This window comes from Grampus griseus (assembly GCF_964374135.1).
Source record: "Grampus griseus genome assembly, chromosome: 9".
NCBI classification, from domain to species: domain Eukaryota; kingdom Metazoa; phylum Chordata; class Mammalia; order Artiodactyla; family Delphinidae; genus Grampus; species Grampus griseus.
In genome coordinates, this window is record NC_139003.1 from 86,065,131 (window position 1) to 86,090,923 (window position 25,793).

Genomic DNA, 25,793 nt, shown 5'->3' on the forward strand with positions numbered 1-25,793 from the left:
TGTGTGGTGTCTGCATCTACAGGAGAAGCATTCCAGATGTTGTGGTAGCTACTAAGAGAAGAATGGGTCTTATTTTAATACATGCAGGATGGTATGTATGTTAATTTTGTAGAAAACATTCAGGGAAAATGTTAGGATATCCCTTGTCATCAACTACAAGTCTGAGTTTCACGACTTTATGCATTTTAAAATAATGTATGTTGCAACATTCTAGCCTCTAATATTGCTGACTCCGCTGTCTTTTTTTCTGATTGTGCATCCCTGGGCTTCTAACGGAATGCAAAGGAGAAAGGGAAGAAAGGGCATTTAATGAATCGCGAGACCATGACTTAGAACGGTGATTAAGTCTGTGCTGATGAACAAAAGCACAGAAAGATGCTACATCAATGGCATGTGATTATGACAGACATAAACTAACCATTATCAATTGCCCACATGTTTCCAAGGATTGGTCCCATTTGTCTCCAGCAAATTCTGGTATCCCGGGTTAGTGCTGCGTTAGGAAGAGGAATCGTTATTCGGTTCCACCTGCAAGAAATTTAGCACAAAAGAGCTTCTTAGCACAAAACAGCTTCACATCCATGTTCACATCTTTTGAATCTATTTTACATGCTTTTGAAGTTCTAGTCTCTGTATGCTTGAGATAGCACTTAAGTTTGGTAATGAACTCTTTAAATTCACCTGTGGAGTTTGTTGATCTATTTATCTAGTGCTTATCCTGTAAAGTGGCAAGTATTTTACATAGTCATCTTTAATTCTCTTAACAGTCCTTAAGGGGGTGAATCATTGTCCTTAATTTACGTGGAAAGTTAGAGTAAATAGCATTACACAAGTATCAATAGCCGGCAGAACCAGGATTTGAGCCCAGGTTCAATTCCAAAGCTTGACTTTCTTCCACTTGTCTATCTTTTCTTAAGTGAGTATTTTGGCAATAAGCCTTATGGCAGTAACTATAGGGTCATCGTATAGAACTTAAATTTATGTAATCCAAAATATAAAAGCCAAATACCTAAAGAATGAATGACTCTACAAATTGTGATCTTGCATCAGATTTACCAAAGTTACTGTCTGTTTTAAAAATGAGATCACTACTAAATCAGATGAAAAAGAGAAGGCAGCTTCCTTACCTGTTATGCCAAAAACACTAATCTCAGGCTTACTCATCGACTTTGAGTCTGCAACATGGATTCAGATCTCTTGCTATGTTAGAATGCACTCACCCACTGTAGTTTTCTGAGGAGTAGATCGTGCTGTGGGGAAGGTGCGGTCCAGCACAGATCTCAGGCAAACATTCAGTGTGGAGCAGGGACCAGGAACGCCCATGGTTGGTAGAAAACTCTAAGCTGACACTGATAACACCAGACCAAGCACAACAGAAAAGGGGCAAAGATAACAAATGTAATGAAATGACTCATCTCTGGCGAGGTACATTAAACATCTGTAGAACTACTGTACAAATTAAGATGCTGTTTCCAAAGCATCTTCCGTTCTACTGAAGTCTGACCAGCTTTCAAAAGGCAAGCAGTTAATTTACTGCTATAGAAACAAAATATGTTTTAAAGACAGCGAATGCGAACTTGAGTTTGTGCTCCTGAATCTGATAGATGGCAAGGCAATTACCATGTCTCACACTGCCGTTTCATCCTGTGAATGTCAAACTGACAAAATCCTTAGAAAGGACAAGGGCAACACTTCAGCAAGTGAAACCGAGAAGTCATAGCTCTTGAAGTGCTAATTGATTTCTGTGCCTATTATTACGGGGTCACTAACCAACTGGGGTCAAGCTTTTCTTTGGTTGTTTTTTCTGCTCTCTCAGCAATCTGTCGGAATGGATGGCTGCCACAGCTCCTCCAAACACCTCTGATACCTAAGACCAAGCTCTTAGAATAAAGCCATTTCTAATCAAAATCTATCTAATCATACTCTACATATTAATTGAAGAACTTTTTTCTTCCTTTGAGGGAAAGTGTATATTTTGTTAATGGATATTTTATTAAAAATTCAGCTGAAAACCTACTGAGAAGTTGCTCTGATTTAATAGCCAGGTCCACGTGTTTATTGTTAATTTGTCCACAGGCGCACAGAATGCGGCTTCCTACCTGTTCCCAGGTTGCTGTGTTCCACATCCCAGATTAATGGAAAACTGTATCATGTGAGACATTGTAGAAGGGAGAACAGGTAAGACGTGGAAAAAATCTATGGCCCAGACATTCCTATTATGTCCTTGATGGTTCTTTTGTCTGAGACAAAATCTGGTAGCAGGAGTCTGAAGTTCAGGATTGATGACTACAGAAACCAAAGATGGAACCTTCAAAACAAAGGAAACCAAAATCACTCATAACCTTCCCTACGGGAGTCTGTGAATTCTCCTAAATTCAATCTTGCAATTACTATGTACATAACTGCCGTTGATTAAGCACCAAGCAATATTCTGTATGTTCCATTTGTAATTTCATGTAGAAGATGCTGGCCTCATGGGGCACTCATTTTAGTCACTCAGAATTCCTCCTTTGCAGACACCTGGAACTCCCTGTGTGTGACTGATCAGGCCCTCTCTACCTGAAGATAAACTGGTTTAAGGTCTTTAAAAGTTACCAAAGCATATGTATCCATTTTATCTACCTTAGCACAAGATAAAAGCAACTTATTTACATTTCGTCATCAGTCTTCTTTTAAAGTGTATTGTATAATATGAATTCTTTGCCGAACTAGGTATTCTGAAAATAGGACTCTAAGTGGACACAGCCAGAGCAAAGAGTTAATCCACGATAACTGACGTATCGATTTGGTCTGAGGCATGCAGCTGACCAGAGCGGGTGGAACCCTACCTAGTCACAGCTGGAAGAGTGATCCATTATGAAATCCCAAATGGTATAACTTGGGTGACCGTAGCATGTGGAGTGTACTGGGTACTTTCTTTGGTTGTTCCCTATTCTAGCCTTGATGCTTATCTCCTGTCTTCCTAACTGAAGCTATGAGATGCTAGAGGCTGGCTGTGTTCAAGCTTTTTAAAGTCCCGAAGGTGCCATCAACGTGGAGGGAAGGCTAACTAGTAATGAATGTGTGAGTGTACTCTCAGCACAAATACATCTACTATTAGAAGAGGATAATTTTCTACCTTGTGATAAGCATCACATAATTTTGAAGATGTTTGCAAATAACTAGAGCCAACATCTGTCCTAAATCCAAAGGGCAAATCCAAAGACTCCAAAGACTCAATCTCTGGCTCAAATTATCAAAGAAAAAAGCAAAGGTAATAGCAATCTGTACTTTTACAATGTCTTCTGCCTAGGAAACCTCAAATGCTAAATTAATAGTCACTATGCCTGATGCCAAGTCTGTGAAGCTGCATAGTTAGAGCCACTTTTAGGGCTTTCTTAGGGACGAGAATAATTGTCAGAGTATTGGGCTCCTCCTTATTGTCTCTAATGGGCTGTAATTCACTCCTCCTGATAAAACCTCACTTTTTGTTTGTATCAGGAAAAAAAAGTGAACGCTAAAATAATGTCCATGTCACTGTTTTAAAGAAATGTGGCAACTTTCTGGGCTGCCAGAAGAGAGATTTATCCTCTAGCACGGCATCTAGCATGGTCTTCATGGTTTTGACCTGGACTGGGGTGGGGCCATCTGACACACAGATTGGCATGGGTACCTTATATGAGGAATAGGAAAGGGTATCCAGTGTAATGTGCTCTTTTCTTCCTTCAGTCTTTGCATACAGGATGATATCATTTTCATGAGACTCTCCAGGGTCACAAATCCCTCCTGCACAAAAAATTTTAAGTGTTAGTACCAACTTGCATCCATTAACATGTAAAACGTAGTGTTAAATTTCAGGATAAAAAATAATTATGAAACCCAGATGTCACTTAAGAATGACCCTAAACAAAGGTAACCAGACCCAAAGGAAAAATTTATGAAGATAGTTCAGATAGGCCATGCTAAAGATCAAAGACTTGACATTTGTGAAGGCCAAACTATTTACTTAATGAGATTACTCAAATAATAGTCTGCAACAAACTGTGACTACCTGTCCATATCTTAACTCTCATTAAAGAAGTGTGCTCTGCTTTTTAATAAACCATTACTTCCTTATATTTGAGGTCTTTATAGCCCAAGTTCAGAACCTATTGATTACGGTTTTAAAAAAACTGTGGTGACTCACTGAATCAAGGATTTCTGAAGCAGTGTGTTACTTAAACTGTTGTATGTATTATCTTTAATATTTTAGCACATATTAGGTATTTGCTTTTTTTTTTTTTTTTTAGTACTTAGGAAAAAGATTTTTTTTTTAACATCTTTATTGGGGTATTTGTATTTTAGATGCAGTTCATTTTACATTTTTACTTTTGGTACTTCATTTGATTCTTGGAAGCTATATAGAGTAGTTTACTCTCTATCACACTACTTTATAGTCATATGAAATGATATAAAGTTACAACTGAGAGGTAGTTAAGATCATCCTGATGATGCAGCTGAATAACAGAGCAAGTACCTGAAACTGAAGATAATTTAACCAGTTGGTGGAAGAGCCAGGAGTTGATGTTGATGTCTCAGCCTTTGACCCTCTATTCTACCACATTTGGCCAATAATCCTTATTACTGCTGGCTTCTATCAATTGTCTGCTTAACCTGGATTTTAAAGGATTACATGTCTAACCAGAAACCTCTCCCCACTCACCATTATCCTTCATAACAGCACCAAACATAATAGCAGGAGTGGTGATATGTACGTGGATTTCCTGGCAAATATTCTACCCCTAAGGTCCAAAATTTATAACATTAACTTTTTATTATTATCTTTTAAAAAGACCCTCTTCCAGTTCTTAAATCAACCACCATCAATGTTAATTTTTATCTACAGGCAATTTTTGTTGCTAATACTCTATGGTGACAAAAAAGCAACCTCAAAAACTCTAGAATAAAGTTACCCTTTAAGAGTCAATCTAGTAAAATCAATAAATAATGCCTGAGGGCTTCCCTGGTGGCGCAGTGGTTGAGGGTCCACCTGGCAATGCAGCGGACACGGGTTCGTGCCCCGGTCTGGGAAGATCCCAACTGCCGCAGAGCGGCTGGGCCTGTGAGCCATGGCTGCTGAGCCTGCGCGTCCAGAGCCTGTGCTCCGCAACAGGAGAGGCCACAACAGTGAGAGGGCCGCGTACCGCAAAAAAAAAAAAAAAAAAGCCTGAGACTCACCATCTGTATAAAAAAATAAAGTGTCAATTACTGCAAGTGTCTGGCTTAACCTCGATCTGGGTAACTGGGATCTGATCCTGGGGAGAAATTACTGAAATGTGATGTTAGGTAAGAAAGCTAGAACCTGACCAGTACAAGAAAGACCATGATAACAGAAGTAACTTGGATGGTGGTATTTGTGAAATCTGTCAGACATATGTAACTTGGCATATAATAAATATTTACTGAGTTAAGTAATCTGAATTGAGAATAGAGAAGCCAGATATAGGGATAATGTAGACCCCATCCTAAAAGATGTTTATTTTTCAATGGCAGCAACCTGTCAAGAAAAATCTCATGGTTTTGACAACTGATATCATATTTTTAGCATTTCATTACATACTTTAAGATTACAGTAAATATAGCAAGTAAAGCCATTCAAAATGACAGTCTGGTGGGGGGGGGAGAGGTGGAGGAAAGACCTCCATGAAAATTAAATTCTCTTTTTTAAAATGTAACTTTTAAGAATTGACTATTGAGCCCATATTAAAGACTTACCAAAAAAGAACAAAAAAAGGTGAAAGGTCACAGGCAGTGTGGGTTTAAAGCACCACATCCAGAGAGACATAGGAACTGAAACAACAATTCTCTCTAATTTCATTAAAATTTGTTCCCTGTAAATCCTCTCTGCTCTCTCAAGCACAGTTCGTGAACTGCACCTGAGTTTCAGAGAGAACAGAAACCCACATGGGAGGCTCATCCAGCCCAGAATGACAGAAGAAGAAAGTCCAAAAGGAGCCAAGACTTTAAAATGATGACAGACTTCAGCTGAAAGATCCCTCTTGGGGCAATTTATCAGTTCTGTGAAGTTTCAGTGACAGCAGCTCCTACAGAAAGACACGGATTCTTCTTCAGCTTCATTCACTTTGATGTATTGTGGAAAGGTATGACTCAAAGGGCGTTTTGTACAGCAATTAAGGTACAGAAAATTTCAATAGAAACTAGATGGACAGTTAGTTTTAAAGTATTTTAAATCCTGTTTTAAGTAGAATTAAGACACTCATTTATATTAAGAAAGTGATCTTTCTTTTAAATTGACTATGTGCGGGACATTGGGCCTAAAGGGGAGATAAGCCCTGACCTCAAAAAGTTTGTAATTTAGCAAGTAACTAATACACATGTCTAATATACATGAAAGAATGATGATTAGCAGTAAACTGTGTTGTGCTGCCATAACTGCAGTCAAAATTCAGAGAAAAGAGATACAAGTGTAGGCTAAAAGGGCTGGGTATATAGGAGATGCTAAGTAAATATCTGTTGAAGGAATAATAAAGAAAACAAACCAAAAAACCCAAATGAATGATGTATATTACGTTATTTTTGTCATGTTCACTGCATTCTGGCTCTAAGAACAGTGCTGGATACTAGTCCTCAAATAATTTGTGTTGTATAAATGAAAATGTGTGAATGAAGGAAACAGAACTTGAACCAAACTTTGAAAGCTGAGCAAATTTTCCAGAAATGGTAGTCACAGCAGACTGATATGAACCAAAGGATGAAACCAGGAAGGACACGTAGGCAGTGTCTAAGAAGAAAGGAGTGTGATCTGGTCTAGATTAACAATCAGTCACTGATTTTCCTAAGGCACCATACTTAGTGAGGGGTTACTTATAAACTGTCTATCATATCTTAAATCTCTTCCCATACTGTTTTCTTTTCTATCAGCTACCAAACTTTTGAAGTCTTTTCTGTAGAATCCAGTCTTATCCTACCTTATCCTACTGTCATCCTGTCCTAGACTAGCCTAGCCTAGCCTACCCTATCCTATTCTAAAAACACCTTTGCTGATTCTGCTTTCTCCTCAAGGTCAGACCCCATTTCCTTCCTTGTGTTTACGGTGAACTTCCTGAAAGAGCAGTTCTCAGTCAGTGCCACGTCTCCATTTCTTTTAACTCTATGCTCTTTGGCTTCCCAGGCACCACATCATGGGGAGTCACAGGTGGGCTCTCAGCCCTGTCCTGGTTGACCTCTGACCTCTGTCTCTGTGGCCTTCCTACACTGCTGATCACCTCCCTGTCATCCCACCCCTGAACCACTCTCTTCCTTTCCCTCTTTAGCATAGAACCACGCCCTCCTCCTGCATTTCCTTATGCCCTTTCTCAGCATCCTTTGTCTACTCCTTTTCCTTCTACCTATACTTAGGTGAGCGTTCTCCTTAAGGAGTTTTCATGTCCTTTGCTTACTCTGTCTCCTGCTTGGGAGAACACAGCAACTTTAGTGGCTCCGGTTATCACCTGTATGCTGACAACTTTCAAATCCGATTCAGCCCCTGAGTAGAATTTCTGCCTTCATATGGCCTTTCAGAACCCTCAACCTCAACAAATCTAGTCTCAAAATCCTCTACTGCACACTTGATCTTTATTGTGATCATACTTATTTTTGACATTTCCTATTTTGGGAAATGGCACCATTCTTCCAAACATCCAGGAGAGAAATGTGTCCTCTCAAGACTGTTCTCATAGTCCCTAGTCAGTTGGGTGTGAACTTCAGTTGGTTCCTTCTCCAGTTATTCTATCTCTGTCCCCTCCTGCACATTATTGCCACCATCATTGCCATACTTCCTTTGTTGCTTGGACCAGTGCAATAGCTTCCCTAATTTAGGGTTGCCAGCTAAAATACATTGCATGACCAATACTTATACAAAAAATTATTTGCTGTTTATCTGAAATTTAAATTTAAATAAGTCTCCCCCACCACTCACTAAATCTGTCAACCCTATCCTACCTGGTCTTCTATCCTCTAATTTCTGATTATTTCAGTCTTTCCTTCACACTATGCCAGAATTATCTTTCTAAAACAAAGATGAGAATATATTATAGAACTGACAGAAATCATCTGATGGCTCCATGTTGCCTAGAGTAGGAGAATCCAAATTCCTCTGTATGATGTTAAAGAAAGTCACTCACTACTCTGGCTTCAGTTCACTTTTCTAGTTCCAGTTTATGTCTTTCCTTTCAACTATACTGGGAAAATCACCCAGCCCCAAACATGTCATATACCTTTATACTTGTGATTTTTCTCAAAATGCTGGCTTAGCTTGAACCTTCAAGGCCAGTTCAAATACCATCTCCTTCGTGAAACTCTACCCTAATCCCTCCACTACAATACCCAGAGCTTCCTCTGCACTTCCATAACATTTTCATTCCATTACAGCCAAACTGCAATCTCTTTTATAGTTAAGTGTTACTTGTGGGCAAGGGCTCTTAAGTAATTTTTATACATAAAAAACCAAAGATATATTGAGTCTTAAGTATTTATTAGACACATTTTGAAGGCTTTGCATGTATTAACTCATTGATCAGCAACTCTGTGATTTAGGTATCATTATTTTCCCCAGTTGTAGTCTCTATATATGCTAGCTCAGTGCTCTACATTCAATAGGGACTCATTAATTTTTTTAATCGAATGGAGATGCTTTTATTTGGGATAAGGTACGTCGGGTCTATCCAAGTGAATGTTTTCCTCCGAGTCAATATAATTTTAATTGATTCATTAATAATCTGCTTTGTTCTAGAAAGAATTAAAGATGACTTAATCTCTTATATAGAGATGACAATCTCTTATATAAAGGCATTGAATGGTTTGATTTACCGTAATTTACTACTAAAAAATGAAGAATTCAAATATATTTTGTGAAAAATGAACAAAAAGGAAAATACTTAAATTAGACAGGCATATTAAATGTTTATTACAATTTGCCAGGGGGTGAGGGCAGTTCTTAAAGTTTCCCAGGAATCACTCTTAATAAAATGAGAGCCAGTTTGAATTCTAATTATTTAAAGGAATTGAGGTCTGGGTCTTTAAATATACAACTCATTTCAGAGTTAAGGTGAGGATATCCTTATGGCAGGAAGATTATATTATTATATTTTATATCCACAACTTCCCTGTTTCCAAACAGATCATTATTGAAAATGAGGTAGCATCACACAGGCAACGTATTTGAGAGCATGATACAATCTGAAGTGTGCTTTGCCACTCTGAGCTGTAGGAGGTGAGGAATGTGAGAAAAATAATAGGCACTGCAGAAGCCTAGACTTGGAAGTTCTGTTTGTCCTGATGAATTGACATCTTTGCTAGTAAGGTCAAAGGTGGACAGTGTTTATTTCCTGTTTCACTTCCAGGTGTTGCCTGTGCTTTTCCAGTCATTTAACAAAAAGGCATGTGACACCTACTCACATTTCTGGAATGACATCTAGTGAAAGAGTATGTAACTGTGGCTCTTGCTGACGAAAATGATAAATTTCAGAGGACGCCCATTTCAACCCCCTAATTCCTCCTTGGGTATTTTTCTAAACTTTTAAGTATTTATTTGCTCTGCAGTCATCTGAAGAAAAATAACATCTTATAAGCACTTTTTTCCTTTATGTGTTTGCCAACATATTAGAAAGTAGAGAATAGTATTAAAGCATTAAAAAGTATAATAAATCTGTTTCTTTCTTAGCTTCCTACAACGAGAGTTATGCAATGATGAGATATCCATGAAAACAAATGATTCACCTTGATAATTGTATTTGGGGGAGGCTAGAGGCTTTGGACAAAGGAGTTACTTTGTTCTTAGCTTCTCTCTTGTTGTCTTTTCAGCTATGACCATTGCAGGAAAGGTGGAAGGAAGGTCTAAAGGCATTTTGTCTTTAGGCCTAGTCATGCAAGAACAAGACTAGCTCTTGCACAGGATGGTTCCAGCAAGGCTGGTGTGAGGCAGGTGTGAGCACCACAGACTTTTGCTCAACCAGTAGAACTCATAGTTCATGAATTTTAATTTTATATTGTAGACAACAAACAATCTTACTTCCTCAGGAATAGGTGCTCATCTAGAATTTGCCCTAGGTCAATAAAATTTGTTCAAAATGTACCTACCCATAACAAAGTAAAACCTCAGGTTCCCGTAACCAGTTGTGTCCAGGTAAGGAGTGCATATTTTCCTCTCTCCATCTTTGAGGAAGACCATTGATAAACCTGATTCTATTGTTCCACATTCTGTACCAATGACAGCTCCCAAGATGTCCCACCTTTAAAAAATGACAATCACTACGAGTTAAAATAGTAAGTCAAAACTTTATAGAGTATAACATTTTATTTTTAATGAGGAACATATACTTAGTAATGAATAATTCTGAAATAAAGATGTGGTGCTACAGGCACTTCCCTGGTGGTGTTGTGGTTGAGAATCCGCCTGCCAATGCAGGGGACATGGGTTCGATCCCTGGTCCAGGAAGATCCCACATGCCGCAGAGCAACTAAGCCTGTGCACTGCGACTACTGAGCCTGTGCTCTAGAGCCCACGAGCCACAACTACTGAGCCCGTGTGCCACAACTACTGAAGCCCGTATGCCTAGAGCCCATGCTCCGCAACAAGAGAAGCCACTGCAATGAGAGGCCCACGCACTGCAATGAAGAATTGCCCCCGCTTCCCACAACTAGAGAAAGCCTGAGCATCAATGAAGACCCAATGCAGCAAAAAATTTAAAAATTAAAAAGAATAAGATGGGGTACTACAGATCATGGGTAATGAACAAAGTTTAAAACACATTCCATTCACAATTACAGTTTTTCTGTACAGGATAAGTTTAATCAATACTACGTATAGTTTGTCTACTACATGATAGCCTTTATTCTCAAAGCACTTACAGTTGAGGTGGGGAATCAAATTTGAACTAAGGAAAAAGGAAATCATAAAAGATAGTGCCATAGTATCATAAATACTTGTATGCTGTTTGGCACATTAAAAAATAGTCATAGGATGAAAAGTCATACAAGCTGGAAAGAATCTAGCAAGTTTTCAAAAAGGGGACGGGATTTAAACTGTCAAATAGGTATTTGAATATGTAGGGAAATAAAAATATCTAATATATAAAAACTCTTATATCTCCTTAGTATTTATCTCTGCTCATGTCTAATTTGGCTACCGCTTTTCACACAACTAACTTGCTTACAGACAGAGGAAACTGGGACACACAGAGGTAAGTGGCTTGCCTAAGGCCGACTGCCTGTTCGGTTTTAAATTGAGATCTTTTGTTTCTTAGTTCACTGTTATTTTAGTAGTTACAGTTCTAAAGAGGACACTGTGCCAGGACAATTATGTTGAACTGGTTGAGACCAAGACGTTTAGGAAATGCTTAATTTTTTGTCTTTTAAAAGATTATTATCGGGTTTCCCTGGTGGCGCAGTGGTTGAGAGTCCGTCTGCCGATGCAGGGGACACGGGTTCGTGCCCCGGTCCGGGAAGATCCCACATGCCGCGGAGCGGCTGGGCCCGTGAGCCATAGCCGCTGGGCCTGCGCGTCCAGAGCCTGTGCTTTGCAACGGGAGAGGCTACAAGAGTGAGAGTCCCGCATACCAAAAAAAAAAAAAAATTATTATCAATCATTCAAGGAGAAGCAGCTCTTTTTCCTTTTCATCTTTCAAAAAACTTTTTATTGCAGATACTCTCCTTGTGTTACAGTCTTTCAGATTTATCATTTCTTTTCTTTTTTCTTTAATTGGAGTAAAATTGCTTTACAATGTTGTGTTAGTTTCTGCTGTACAATGAAGTGAATCAGCTATTCAAGGAGAAGCAGCTCTTAATAGTACTGGACCACTGTAAGTACCAGGAACCTCTCTCGACTCATACAAGAAAATTTCACACTGGTTCATTGGTCTTTCACCTGCTCCATTTATCCCAATAAAGCCACTCAGCCTACTGCTCCATAAAGCAAGTTAAGGTTATAAATGATGCATATGATGACTCCTTTTAGGCATCCATCTGCTTTAGGGTATTTTTAAAATGAAAAATTAAATTGGAAAAGATCAGATTGTCATGGACTGAAAGAACGTTTTATTCAAGTGAGAAATGAGATTAGTAGTCTTTTTCTCTTATTAGTTGTAAATGATTAACTCTTTTAGATTAATCTAAAGAAATTATTTTCATTGACTTCTACCACTGAGAGGGCTATATGAGATATGATCCAGGCTATACATTTCTTTTTAATCTTTATTTTAAAGTCCAACATATTCAATTTTACTCCAGTCTTTATTTATCCCACTGTAACGGTTGGAAGATAACAAAAGTGAGGTTATTTTCTTTTGAAACCCAAATATTTAAAATCAAAGGCTTGATTTAGTTGGCTCTGAAGAGAAAAAAGCAGAGAGAAATCTGAAAATCATTTTGTAGAAGTCTCATTGCTTTAAATAAATTATCTTGCATTTATTAAAAATTCAGTAGGAGCTTCTTGTAGCACAAGCTCATTCTTCGTGAATTTGTATAAACACTGGCTCGAGCTTAGTTGGAGGCAAAGTATCCTTGAGGGGATCCCAGAGCTGCATCAGCTACTGAGGGACCTCAGAGATGCCCTTTCACCTGCCTGGACTTCAGAATCCCTCTCTGTAAGGTTGCAAAGTTATGGTCTTTTCCAAGTACAAAAATGTCATGGTCTCTGACTCTCTCTTAATATAATAATTACATGAAGTAAAATTATAGCACGACCAAATCTTTGAGGCCAGCAGTGGTATTTAAAGAGCTCTATAGTTTGGGCAATATCTTGGATGGCGCCACAATTTCCCTGAAAAGGAGTGTTACTTTTCTATGGTTTAAATTATGTTTTCTCCAAGGAAATGTGGTTCTTTGTGAACTGCCTCTGAAGGAATGTCTGCTAGAGGGGAGAACTCTCTGCAACAGAGCAATTTATATTTATCTTTGATGGCTAATTCTAAAAAAAGATCCCTTACATTATTTATTATAAATACATTGGTATCTATTATTTATAATAGAGTGGGGCGAAGTTGGAACACACAAAAAAAGTTTAATAATCAATAAAATGCCTTAAGGCAACTTCGTTCCTTAGAGGTAGAAAGGTCACAATAATATTTAATTTATATTTTAAAGTATGTCCTTCTACTTTCTGTGTCAAAAAGAGAGTTCTTTTTGTAAGCAAAAATAATTTAAAGAAGTTTCTTAGCTGGAAAGCTGATGATTCTCCCTATCAGCTGCTTTGGAATGCTTTGAGAATAAAATTAATTATGTTTGCATTAGCTTATACTTTAATAGTTTTAAGAATGATATGAGAGTATACGTATAACCGATTCACTTTGCTGTATACCTGAAACTAACACAACACTGTAAATCAACTATACTCCAATAAAAATTTTTAAAAAAGAATGATATGAGAGAGTAAAACTTAAATGTTCTCACCAAAAACACCCCAAACAAACAAACAAACAAAAACAGATAAATATGTGAGGTGATGGATATGTTAGTTAACTAGATAGAGGGACTCCTTTTACAATGTGTATGTATATCAAATCACCACAATGTACACTTTAAATATCTTACAACTTTATATGTCAATTGTATCTCAATAAAGCTGAAATTAAGAATATTTTCTTCACAAGCTTAAAAAAAGAATGACGCATATTCTTTGAAGGGCAATCTGGCAGTAAATATCAAAATGAAATTACATACATACATATATATGTATATGTACACATACATGTCTGATTCTCTAATTTTCTTTTAGGAATATCTCTTTCAGAAATACTTTAACAAGTATACAAAAATTTGATTATAATATTCTTTGTCTATTAATAGAGGTTTAGTTAGATAAACTGGTATAGTGCCTTTCTGAAATAATGATATATATTTACTGGCAGAAGAGACATTCATAATATATTGTTAAGTTTTAAAAAAACAAGTTGTGGGACTTCCCTGGTGACGCAGTGGTTAAGAATCCGCCTGCCAATGCAGGGGACACAGGTTCGAGCCCTGGTCCGTGAATATCCCACATGTCGCGAAGCAACTAAGCCCGTGCACCACAACTACTGAGCCTGCGCTTAGTACAGCCCGTGAGCCACAACTACCAAAGCCCGCGCGCCTGTGCTCCACAGCAAGAGAAGCCACCACAATGAGAAGCCTGTGCACCGCAACAAAGAGTAGCCCCTGCTCGCCACAACTAGAGAAAGCCCGCGTGCAGCAACGAAGATAAAACGCAGTCAAAAATAAATAAATTTATAAAAAAATAAAATAAAATATCAAGTTGAGTATAGTAAGGGAAATGTGACTCTAGTGTTTTTTTTGTATAGCCAGCAAAATTTCTGAATGATATATGCCAGAATATATGCCTACATTTCAACAGTGTGGAGTGGGATTAGCATTGGAGGACTTTTAGTTTTTACTTTACACATTTTCTTTTTTTTGCAAAAGGAAAATCATTTTCAGAAAAAAGAAAGGTATTCAATTTATAATTCAGAATGAAAACTTAAATGATCTCATCATAGGTTGATAAAATTACTAAGAATATGAACATAGGCAATAGAGGTCTTACATTTTAATCACTTTTTTCCCTACAAATATTGGCATAAAAGGCTCTAAAGGGTAGTGGAACATTTCACATTATCTATGAAAATTTATTTATTTATTTATTTATTTATATATTTTTTTGCGGTACGCGGGCCTCTCACTGTTGTGGCCTCTCCCGCTGCGGAGCACAGGTTCTGGACGCGCAGGCTCAGCGGCCATGGCTCACGGGCCCAGCTGCTCCGCGGCATGTGGGATCTTCCCGGACCCGGGCACGAACCCGTGTCCCATGCATCGACAGGCGGACTCGCAACCACTGCGCCACCAGGGAAGCCAAAATTTTTTTATTATATTTCCCAAAATATATTAAACCACCTAAAGTTGGTGACTTTAGGTTTGAACTAAGATATAGAATACAGCCTGGCTATTAAGATCCTACATTTACCAAATTCATAAGGTTTTTTTTATCTACTAGATATTCTCTGAGGTTGAATAAGTTCATTACATCCATAAGGTCTCTCTCTATTTGGGATGAATTCTCTGATATTTAATATGGGATGTGCCATAGGAAAAGACCCTCCACATTCCTTTATATTCATGAGGTTTATCTCTAGCATGAGTCCTGTGAGGTCACTTTGACTAAAGGCTTCTCCACCTTCATTGCATTTATAGGTTTTTCCTCCAGCATGACAGCTTAGGTGAAGGTAAAGGATAAGCTCTATTTGAAGGCTTTCCTGCATGCACTGCATTTCAAAAATTCTTTTCTTCAATTGGTTCCCCTATATTTCACTCAAATTCAATTTTGCTTTAGGTTTTTATTACATGCATTGTATTTATTTACACTCTTGCTGGAATAACATTAATAAAGAATATTGGCTTCAGAATGGTAGAAAGCACTCAGCTTTCTCACTAATAAGACAGAAATATGACCTAGACTGAGGATGTTTAGAGAAAATGATGTACTGCCTGGCGTATTACAGTTTCAATAAATGTTAGTTTCCTTTTCTCCCCCTGTAAAATGTAGTACTACTTTTGTTTTAAAATAAGTGAAAGTGGCAATTCAAATGAACTTCTAAGTTATAATGAGTGTTTTTATTTTTTTCACACTAGAATTAGCAGAGCAGCAATCTTAGACAATGTTGTAGTACAATATGCAAAGGGTAACTGCTTAAACAATTTAAGCTGAAAGAAAAACTGTACTTTCTATCCGTGGATTTTTTGTACAGTTTAAGATTTTGGTTACAAATCTATCGAGGTGCTTAAACTTATTACTTATGTGATCTAAATAGTCAAGTGGGTTTTACTTTAATAATAATGAACATGCCTGTAAAAAAAGAAAGACCCACTTAATACAGTGTTAACTCAGTCTGTCAGTCTATCTTAAATTCACTTACCCTGAATTAGAAGCTTAAATAAAATGCCAGAGGTAACATAATTCTTCTGGGTAGGATAGAGGGAACAACTGTAGAAAATAGCAAGAAGATGCTCAAACTGTTCTGAAGAGTTCTATGTAATTTTAAAGCCAATTTTTAATAAAAGCATCAACTGACATTGAAGGGGCTATAATGGAGATTGTTCTTGTTGGTCTATATGCAGTTTTGGTTTTCAAGGTATATGTAACATTCTTTGGAACTATCTCCTCAGAACAAGGAAGCCAATATACATTTGTTTTATTGAGTTTATATTGCTTTTTTCTTGGTTTTATTCCAGTGGATAGCATTGAAATTTAAGAAAGACATTTTGAGTCAGTTTCAGGACTGACCCTCTTTTCTAAGCAATGCCATTAAAAAACATAACTAATACTTGTATTTTGGTCTCTTTATAGTAAATCACCTATCAGAGACTAAGTCATGGCTGACCTGAGGAAAACATTATCTGTGCTCAAATTTTTTTCTATAATCTTACATGAGCTGTTTTAAAATATATTTCTTGAAAGAGCTTCTTCAGAACAAATTTATAAAGCAGTTAATAGGGTGTGACAGTAGCAGAGCAGGATTGTTAGGACTGGAGGTTGGAGAGAACTGGAAATAGTCAGGTCAGCAGTCCAGAGACTAATCTCTCTGACCATTGGATAAGTCCTGTTTGCCCTCTGGCATCTTTTCTATGTCTTGCTGGTACGTGGGAGAATTCTGGGTATTCCATCTATTTGTTTTCTAGTGTGATAGCAATATTCTCATCATTGGAAAATTGGAAAATAGAAAGAGTAGAAGAAAAAAGTCACCCATAACCATACTACCCCAGAGACAAGAACAATTTCTATTTTACTATATTTCTACTATTTTATATGTATATTTCCAAGCGGTCATGATAATATTATACAGATGGTTTTGTATTTTGCCCTTTTTCATTTACATTAGTAATATACACATTTTCCAGGTTACTATTAACTCTTTATAAATGTGTCACATAATATTTTATTACATATATGCCAAACTAGTCATTATGCCATTCTCATGTTTCAAAATACACAGCTAAATAATTATACTACTTAGCATACTTTATGGGGCTGAGGAATTAATTCTCAATTTCCTAATGCTCCTGAATATGTTCTAGATAACCTGGAGCTATGTTTTGTGAGGTGTCAGAGCTCTGCTTTTCCTTCGTATAAACTCCTACATATTCAGGACTACCTTGTGGTCAGTGTGCAGCAGGTGAACTACTGAGGAAAGACTACAGAAAATGAAACATGCTGAAGAAGTGGGCATCTGAACATTTCAGTGCCAGCAGCCTCCTCTAAAGCCTTCTACAGAAAAATCCTATCATGGGCTAGTGTTATGCCAAGCTGTGAGGAATTAAATCACTTTGGGAGGATTCAGATTTCATTCTCTTCTTTCTGTGTCTTCAGTAAAGAGTGTCCTCTCTTGAAGAGGGAGTGAGTTGCTGTATTCTGGATGCTCACAGGGACAGCTGGTTTGGAGAGGGGAAGGGGTTATTAACCAACTCAAGAATGGCAGTGCCAAAAGCAAAGATGTACACATGCTGCAAATTAAAGAAGGGTTTAAAATTTCTATGAAGGAATTCCAGAACAATTTTAGCATACCTAATCATATGAACTTATTCTTTTATTATTTGAAAATTTACTATGTTTCAAAACAGAAAAACAATCTGTGTAAACAGAAAGTAATCTTAGAACCCACATCAAAAGCAAACCAGAACAAGTAAGAAGTCTTTTTTTTTTTTTGCGGTACGCGGGCCTCCCACTGTTGTGGCCTCCCCCACTGCGGAGCAACAGGCTCTGGACGCGCAGGCCCAGCGGCCACGGCCCACGGGCCCAGCCGCTCCGCGGCACGCGGGATCCTCCCAGACTGGGGCATGAACCCATGTCCCCCACATCGGCAGGCGGACTCTCAACCACTGCGCCACCAGGGAAGCCCAAGAAGTCTTTTAACAGCTTGCAACAAGTTTACTCTGATCCACTTTAGCACTTCCATGGTTTTAAAATATATCCAATTATCATTTTAACTAATATTGTCTTTTTTAAAATGACATTTCATTGGTTTATTTAGAGAATCCAATGTAGGTTTCACTGGACTATTCAACTTTGTGTTTCTTTCATATCTTATTAGTTACTATGAATATAATTTTTCTTTGAGTACCACTTTGGTCATATCCCATTACCGATAGTAAGCATAGTTGGAATAATAACCAATTTTTAAGTCTTCTGATTGCTTATTATATGTCATGCATTGTGCAAAGTGTTCTTCATATACTGTTGCATAGGAAATTGAGTCATCTGTGGTGATGTGGATGGACATAGATTCTGTCATACAGAGTGAAGTAAGTCAGGAAGAAAAAAACAAACACCGTATATTAATGCATGTATATGGAATCTAGAAAAATGGTACTGATGAACCTAGTGGCAAGGCAGGAATACTGACACAGATGTAGAGAACAGACTTGTGGACACAGTGGGGTAAGGGGAGGGTGGGACGAATTGAGAGAGTAGCACTGACATATATACACTACTATGTGTATAATAGATAGTTAGTGGGAAGCTGCTGTATAGCACAGTGAGATCACCTCGGTACTTTGTGACAACCTAGAGGGGTGAGATGGGGAGGGTGGAAGGGAGGCCCAAGAGGGAGGGGATATAGGTATACAGACAGCTGATGCACTGTGTTGTACAGCAGAAACTAACACAACATTGTAAAGCAACAATAATCTAATAAAGATGTAAAAAAAAAAAAGCCACACACACAAAAATACTCCTTTTTAGCCCTTTTAATGCTTAAATCTGAATTCTACTTTATCGGATTTGAATATCTGAAATTAATATGCCTCCTTGCTTCTTTTGCTGCATTTATCTGGTATACTAGTTTCTCTTCTTTGACTTTCAACTTCTTGTGTTGTTCTAGTTTGAGTCTCTCATAAATAGCAAACATATAGCTGATTTTTTAAAAACCTACTGTGAAAATCTCACTGAATAAATGAATATATCTCACTCAAATTTATTGTGTACTGATATGTTCAGATTGTACTGATATGTTCCTGCCAAATTGTTTTCTGTTTTCTATTTACCCTGTTTTTTATTGTTTATTTTTTGTCACTTTCCTGGCATTTGTTGGACTAAGTATTCTTTGTTTTATATTAACCTAATGCTTTAGAAGTTATGTAGCCTATAAATTGCAAATTTTTTTTGAATTTTTGTATTTTATTTAACTTATTTTTTTATATAGCAGGTTCTTATTAGTTACCCATTTTATACATGTTAGTGTACATATGTTAATCCCAATCTCCCAATTCATGACACCAACACTTTCTCCCCTTGGTGTCCATACATTTGTTCTCTACATCTGTGTCTCTATTTCTGCCCTGCAAACCGGTTCATCTGTACCATTTTTCAAGGTTCCACATATATGTGTTAAAATACGATATTTGTTTTTCTCTTTCTTACTTACTTCACTCTGTATGACAGTCTCTAGATCCATCCATGTCTCTACAAATGACCCAATTTCATTCCTTTTTATGGCTGAGTAATATTCCATTGATATATGTACCACATCTTCTTTATCCATTCGTCTGTCGATGGGCATTTAGGTTGCTTCCATGACCTGGCTATTGTAAATAGTGCTGCAATGGACACTGGGGTGCATGTGTCTTTTTGAATTATGGTTGTCTCTAGGTATATGCACAGTAGTGGGATTGCTGGGTCACATGGTAATTCTATTTTTATTTTTTTAAGGAACCTCCATACTGTTCTCCATAGTGGCTGTACCAATTTACATTCCTACCAACAGTGTAAGAGGGTTCCCTTTATTCCACACCCTCTCCAGCATTTGTTGTTTGTAGATTTTCTGATGATGCCCATTCTAACTGGTGTGAGGTGATACCTCATTGTAGTTTTGATTTGCATTTCTGTAATAATTAGTGATGTTGAGCAGCTTTTCATGTGCTTCGTAGCCATCTGTATGTCTTCTTTGGAAAAATGTCTATTTAGGTCTTCTGCCCATTTTTGGATTGGGTTGTTTGTTTTTTTGATATTGAGCTGCATGAGCTGTTTATGATTTGGAGTTTAACCCTTTCTCCGTTGATTCATTTGCAAATATTTTCTCCTATTCTGAGGGTTATCTTTTCATCTTGTTTATAGTTTCCTTTGCTTTGCAAAAGTTTTAAGTTTCATTAGGTCCCATTTGTTTATTTTTGTTTTTATTTCCATTACTCTAGGAGGTGGATCAAAACAGATTTGCTGTGATTTATGTCAAAGAGTGTTCTTTCTATGTTTTCCTCTAAGAGTTTTATAGTGTCCGGTCTTACATTTAGGTCTCTAATCCATTTTGAGTTTATTTTTGTGTATGGTGTTAGGGAGTGTTCTAATTTCATTCTTTTACATGTAGTTGTCCAGTTTTCCCAGCACCACTTATTGAAGAGGCTGTCTTTTCTCCATTGTATATCCTTGCCTCCTTTGTCACAGATTAGTTGACCATAGGTGCGTGGGTTTATCTCTGGGCTTTCTAGCCTGTTCCATTGATCTATATTTCTGTTTTTGTGCTGGTACCATATTGTCTTGATTACTGTAGCTTTGCAGTATAGTCTGAAGTCAGGGAGTCTGATTCCTCCACCTTCATTTTTTCCCCTCAAGACTGCTTTGGCTATTCGGGGCCTTTTATGTCTCCATATAAATTTTAAGATTTTTTTGTTCTAGTTCTGTGGTAGATGCCACTGGTAATTTGATAGGGACATTGCTCTGGCTAGTATAGTCATTTTCACAATGTTGATTATTCCAATCCAAGAACATGGTATATCTCTCCATCTGTATCATCTTTAATTTCTTTCATCAGTGTCTTATACTTTTCTGCATACAGGTCTTTTGTCTCCCTTGGTAGGTTTATTCCTAGGTATTTTATTCTTTTTGTTGCAGTGGTAAATGGGAGTGTTTCCTTCATTCCTCTTTCAGATTTTTCATCTTTAGTGTATAGGAATGAAAGAGATTTCTGTGCATTAAATTTGTATCCTGAAACCTTACCAAATTCGTTGATTAGCTCTAGTAGTTTTCTGGTGGCATCTTTACGATTCTCTATGTATAGTACCATGTCATCTGCAAACAGTGACAATTTTACTTCTTCTTTTCCAATATGTATTCCTTTTATTTCTTTGTCTTCTCTGATTGTCGTGGCTAGGACCTCCAAAACTATGTTGAATAATAGTGGCAAGAGTGGACATCCTTGTCTTGTTCCTGACCTTAGAGGAAATGCTTTCAGTTTTTCACCATTGAGAATGATGTTTGCTGTGGGTTTGTCACATATGGCCTTTATTATGTTGAGGTAGGTTCCCCCTATGCCCACTTTCTGGAGAGTTTTTATCATAAATGGGTGTTGAATTTTGTCAAAAGCTTTTTCTGCATCTATTGAGATGATCATATGGTTTTTATTCTTCAATTTGTTAATATGGTGTATCACATTGATTGATTTGCATATATTGAAGAATCCTTGCATCCCTGGGATAAATCCCACTTGATCATAGTGTATGATCCTTTTAATGTGTTGTTGGATTTTGTTTGCTAGTATTCTGTTGAGGATTTCTGCATCTATATTCATCAGTGATAGGGGTCTGTAATTTTCTTTTTTTGTAGCATCTTTGTCTGGTTTTGGTATCAGGGTGATGGTGGCCTCATAGAATGAGTTTGGGAGTGTTCCTTCCTCTGTAATTTTTTGGGAAGAGTTTGAGAAGGGTGAGTGTTAGCTCTTCTCTAAATGTTTGATAGAATTCACCTGTGAAGCCATCTGGTCTTGGACTTTTGTTTGTTGGAAGATTTTTAATCACAGTTTCAATTTCATTACTTGTGATTGGTCTGTTCATATTTTCTATTTCTTCCTGGTTCAGTCTTGGAAGCATATACCTTACTAAGGATTTGTCCATTTCTTCCACGTTGTCCATTTTATTGGCATAGAGTTCCTTATAGTCGTCTCTTAGAATGCTTTGTATTTCTGCGGTGTCCGTTGTAACTTCTCATTTTCATTTCTAATTTTATTGATTTGAGTCCCCTCCGTCTTTTTCTTGATGAGTCTGGCTAATGGTTTATCAATTTTGTTTATCTTCTCAAAGAACCAGCTTTTAGTTTTATTGATCTCTGCTATTATTTTCTTTGTTTCTATTTCACTTATTTCTGCTCTGATCTTTATGATTTCTTTCCTTCTGCTAACTTTGGGTTTTGTTTGTTCTTCTTTCTCTAGTTCCTTTAGGTGTAATGTTAGATTGCTTATTTGAGATGTTTCTTGTTTCTTAACGTAGGCTTGTATTGCTATAAACTTCCCTCTTAGAACTGCTTTTGCTGCATCCCATAGGTTTTGCATTGTCGTGTTTTCATTGTAATTTGTCTCTAGGTATTTTTTGATTTCCTCTTTGATTTCTTCAGTGATCTCTTGGTTATTTAGTAATGTATTGTTTAGCCTCCGTGTGTTTGTGTTTTTTACGTTTTTCCCGTGTAACTGATTTCTAATCTCATAGCATTGTGGTCAGAAAAGATGCTTGGTATGATTTCAATTTTCTTAAATTTACCAAAGCTTGATTGTGACCCAAGATGTGATCTATCCTGGAGAATGTTCCATGTGCACTTGAGAAGAAAGTGTAATCTGCTGGTTTCGGATGGAATGTCCTATAAACATCAGTTAAATCTATCTGGTCTATTGTGTCATTTAAAGCTTGTGTTTCCTTATTAGTTTTCTGTCTGGATGATTTGTCCGTTGGTGTAAATGAGGTGTTAAAGTCCCCCACCTTTATTGTGTTACTATTTCCTTTTATAGCTGTTCATATTTGCCTTATGTATTGAGGTGCTCCTATGTTGGGTGCATGTATATTTATAATTGTTATGTCTTCTTCTTGGATTGATCCCTTGATCATTATGTAGTGTCCTTCCTTGTCTCTTGTAACCTTCTTTATTTTAAAGTCTATTTTATCTTATATGAGTATTGCTACTCCAGCTTTCTTTTGATTTCCATTTGCATGAAATATCTTTTTCCATCCCCTCGGTTTCAGTCTCTATGCGTCCCTAGGTGTGAAGTGGGTCTCTTGTAAACAGCATATATATATATATATATATGGTCTTGTTTTTGTATCCATTCAGTAAGCCTGTGTTTTTGGGTTGGAGCATTTAATCCATTCACATTTAAGGTAATTATCGATATGTATGTTCCTATGACCATTTTCTTAATTGTTATGGGTTTGTTATTGTAGGTCCTTTTCTTCTCTTGTCTCCCTCTTAGAGAAGTTCCTTTAGCATTTGTTGTAGAGCTGGTTTGGTGGTGCTGAATTTTGTTAGCTTTTGCTTGTCTGTAAAGCTTTTGATTTCTCTGTCAAATCTGAATGAGATCCTTGCCTGGTAGAGTAATCTTGTTTGTAGGTTCTTCCCTTTCATCATTTTAAATATATCGTGCCACTCCCTTCTGGCTTGTAGAGTTTCTGCTGGGAAATCAGCTGTTAACCTTATGGGAGTTTCCTTGTATGTTATTTGTCATTTTTCCCTTGTTGCTTTCAGTAATTTTTCTTTGTTTTTAATTTTGTCAGTTTGATTACTATGTGTCTCGGTGTGTTTCCCCTTGGGTTTATCCTGCCTGGGACTCTCTGTGCTTCCTGGACTTGGGTGGCTATTTCCTTTCCCATGTTAGGGAAGTTTTTGACTATTATCTCTTCAAATATTTTCTCCAGTCCTTTCTCTCTCTCTTCTCCTCTGGGACCCCTGTAATGCGAATGTTGTTGCATTTAATGCCCCAGATGTCTCTCAGGCTGTCTTCATTTCTTTTCATTTTTTTTCTTTATACTGTTCCATGGCAGTGAATTCCACCATTCTGTCTTCCAGGTCACTTGTCCATTGTTCTGCCTCAGTTATTCTGCTATTGATTCCTTCTAGTGTATTTTTCATTTCAGTTATTGTATTGTTCATCTGTGTTTGCTTCTTCTTTAATTCTTCTAGGTGTTTGTTCTTTAATTCCTCTAGGTCTTTGTTAAACATTTCCTGCATCTTCTCCATCTTTGCCTCCATTCTTTTTCCGAGGTCCTGGATTATCTTCACTATCATTACTCTGAATTCTTTTTCTGGAAGGTTTCCTATCTCCACTTCATTTAGTTGTTTTTCTGAGGTTTTATCTTGTTCCATCATCTGGTACATAGCCCTCTGCCTTTTCATCTTGTCTATCTTTCTGTGAATGTGGTTTTTGTTCCACAGGCTGCAGGAATGTAGTTCTTCTTGCTTCTGCTGTCTGCTCTCTGGTCTAATCTATTTTCTTTACCACACATATTTACCCTTAAAGTTTTCTATTAACATTAAGAGTTACCCAAGATCTATATCCTCACTCCAAGCACGTTAAGAACTTTGGCAGTATTTTAATTCCTTCTTCTTCTCTTCTTGTCAGTCTCCCTCTGTACCTCTCATATTGAGGTCATCTGGGCTTTAATTCCAATTTTTATTAAAAATTTTCAATAATCAATACTTTTTTCAGTCTGAACTACAAGCTTTACTTTTTTCCTTGCTCACTCCTCTTTCTTGAATCTATCATATTTCTCTTGGATTAATTTCCAGGTATACATCTTCTAGTAATTCTTTCAGAGAGCATTCAGGAGTAGTAAACTTTCTGAACCCTGTGTGTCTGAAAATTTTTATTTTTCCCCAATACTTGAATGATATTTGACTGGAGGGGAATGTTATGTTCCAAATAATTTTCTCTCATAACATTAAGATAACTGCCGCATTTTATAAAATTATGCTTAGTGTTACTAAGGAAAGTATTACACAGTGAATCTCATCTAGAAGCTTTTAGCATTTCCTCTTTTTTCTGCATTCTAAAGTTTCTCCCTGATGGTCTAGGACTGGATATTTTTCCATCCACCTTGCTAAACATTTTCTTTCTTCTTCTTTTTTAAGTATTGGGAACTTGTCTTCAATTATATTTTTGAATATTTCATTCCACATATTCCCTCTGACCCTTCCTCCTTTTGGAATTCCTATTATTTCTAATGTTAGAAGTACCAATCTCCCCCGTACACTTTACATTTCTTTTTCTTACATCCAATAACCCTAAGTTTTGGAAAGATTTCAAGACTCAAATTTCCAGCTCATTAATTTGTTCTTCAGCTATGCTAATGCTCATATTCAGAGGGAAAAAAAACCATTAAATTTGTTTCAACAATCATATATTTTCATTTCTCACATCTCTATTTTTTCCTCACAAAATCTGGTTTAATTTCACAAATGCAGTGTGCTCTCTTATCTCTCTGAAGGTATCAATTATACTTCTTATAAAATCTCCATTTGTTTATTCTGCTACTTCTATTTTCTCAGCTCTTAGTTCTCTAGTTTGATGAATTTTTTTTAATGGAGTGGATTTTCCTCAGATTTGATGATTCTAGACCATTTGCTTAGATTTGTATCTGCTATTCTTCCTTAGTTTTGGTGTAAAAATGCCCACCAATGGGAGCAGATGTGCCCTTGGGTGGGGGGTACCATAGGGGTCCTGGAGGTTTCCAGTTTCCTGGCATTGCCCTGCTTCTCCATTCCAAGTGTCCACATTCATTGTTTGTTCCTAGGGGCAGACATGCCTGCACAGAAGTGTGTGTAGTCAAAGACTCACCTACTTAGCAATCTCGACAGCAGGACTCCAGAGACCCATCTGATTCCTGTGTTCAGTACCTAGGACCCTTTTGTAGTGTGTCATTCAATATATGTTTTGGGTTATAGTTTCCTCCTTCCATCAGATCCTTTTCTCCTCTCTCTTTCTCTCTCTATTTTTTTTTCTTCTTTTGTGCAACACTTCATAATTCCTGACTCAATTAGGGCACACTCTGTTGTCATTATAGAT

General features: G+C 37.2%; 1 protein-coding gene across 1 annotated transcript in view; it reads right to left on the reverse strand.

Moving 5' to 3' along the window:
* RELN (reelin) overlaps positions 1–25,793 on the reverse strand; it is a gene marked incomplete at its 5' end in the record, with an annotated part of 523,328 nt that overhangs the window by 181,107 nt on the left and 316,428 nt on the right. Inside the window, 5 exons of the mRNA XM_082662360.1 lie at positions 419–528; positions 1,221–1,349; positions 2,100–2,308; positions 3,653–3,765; positions 10,096–10,247. Of these exons, the coding sequence (XP_082518486.1) occupies positions 419–528; positions 1,221–1,349; positions 2,100–2,308; positions 3,653–3,765; positions 10,096–10,247 (713 nt within the window). The remainder of the gene's footprint in view (positions 1–418; positions 529–1,220; positions 1,350–2,099; positions 2,309–3,652; positions 3,766–10,095; positions 10,248–25,793) is intronic.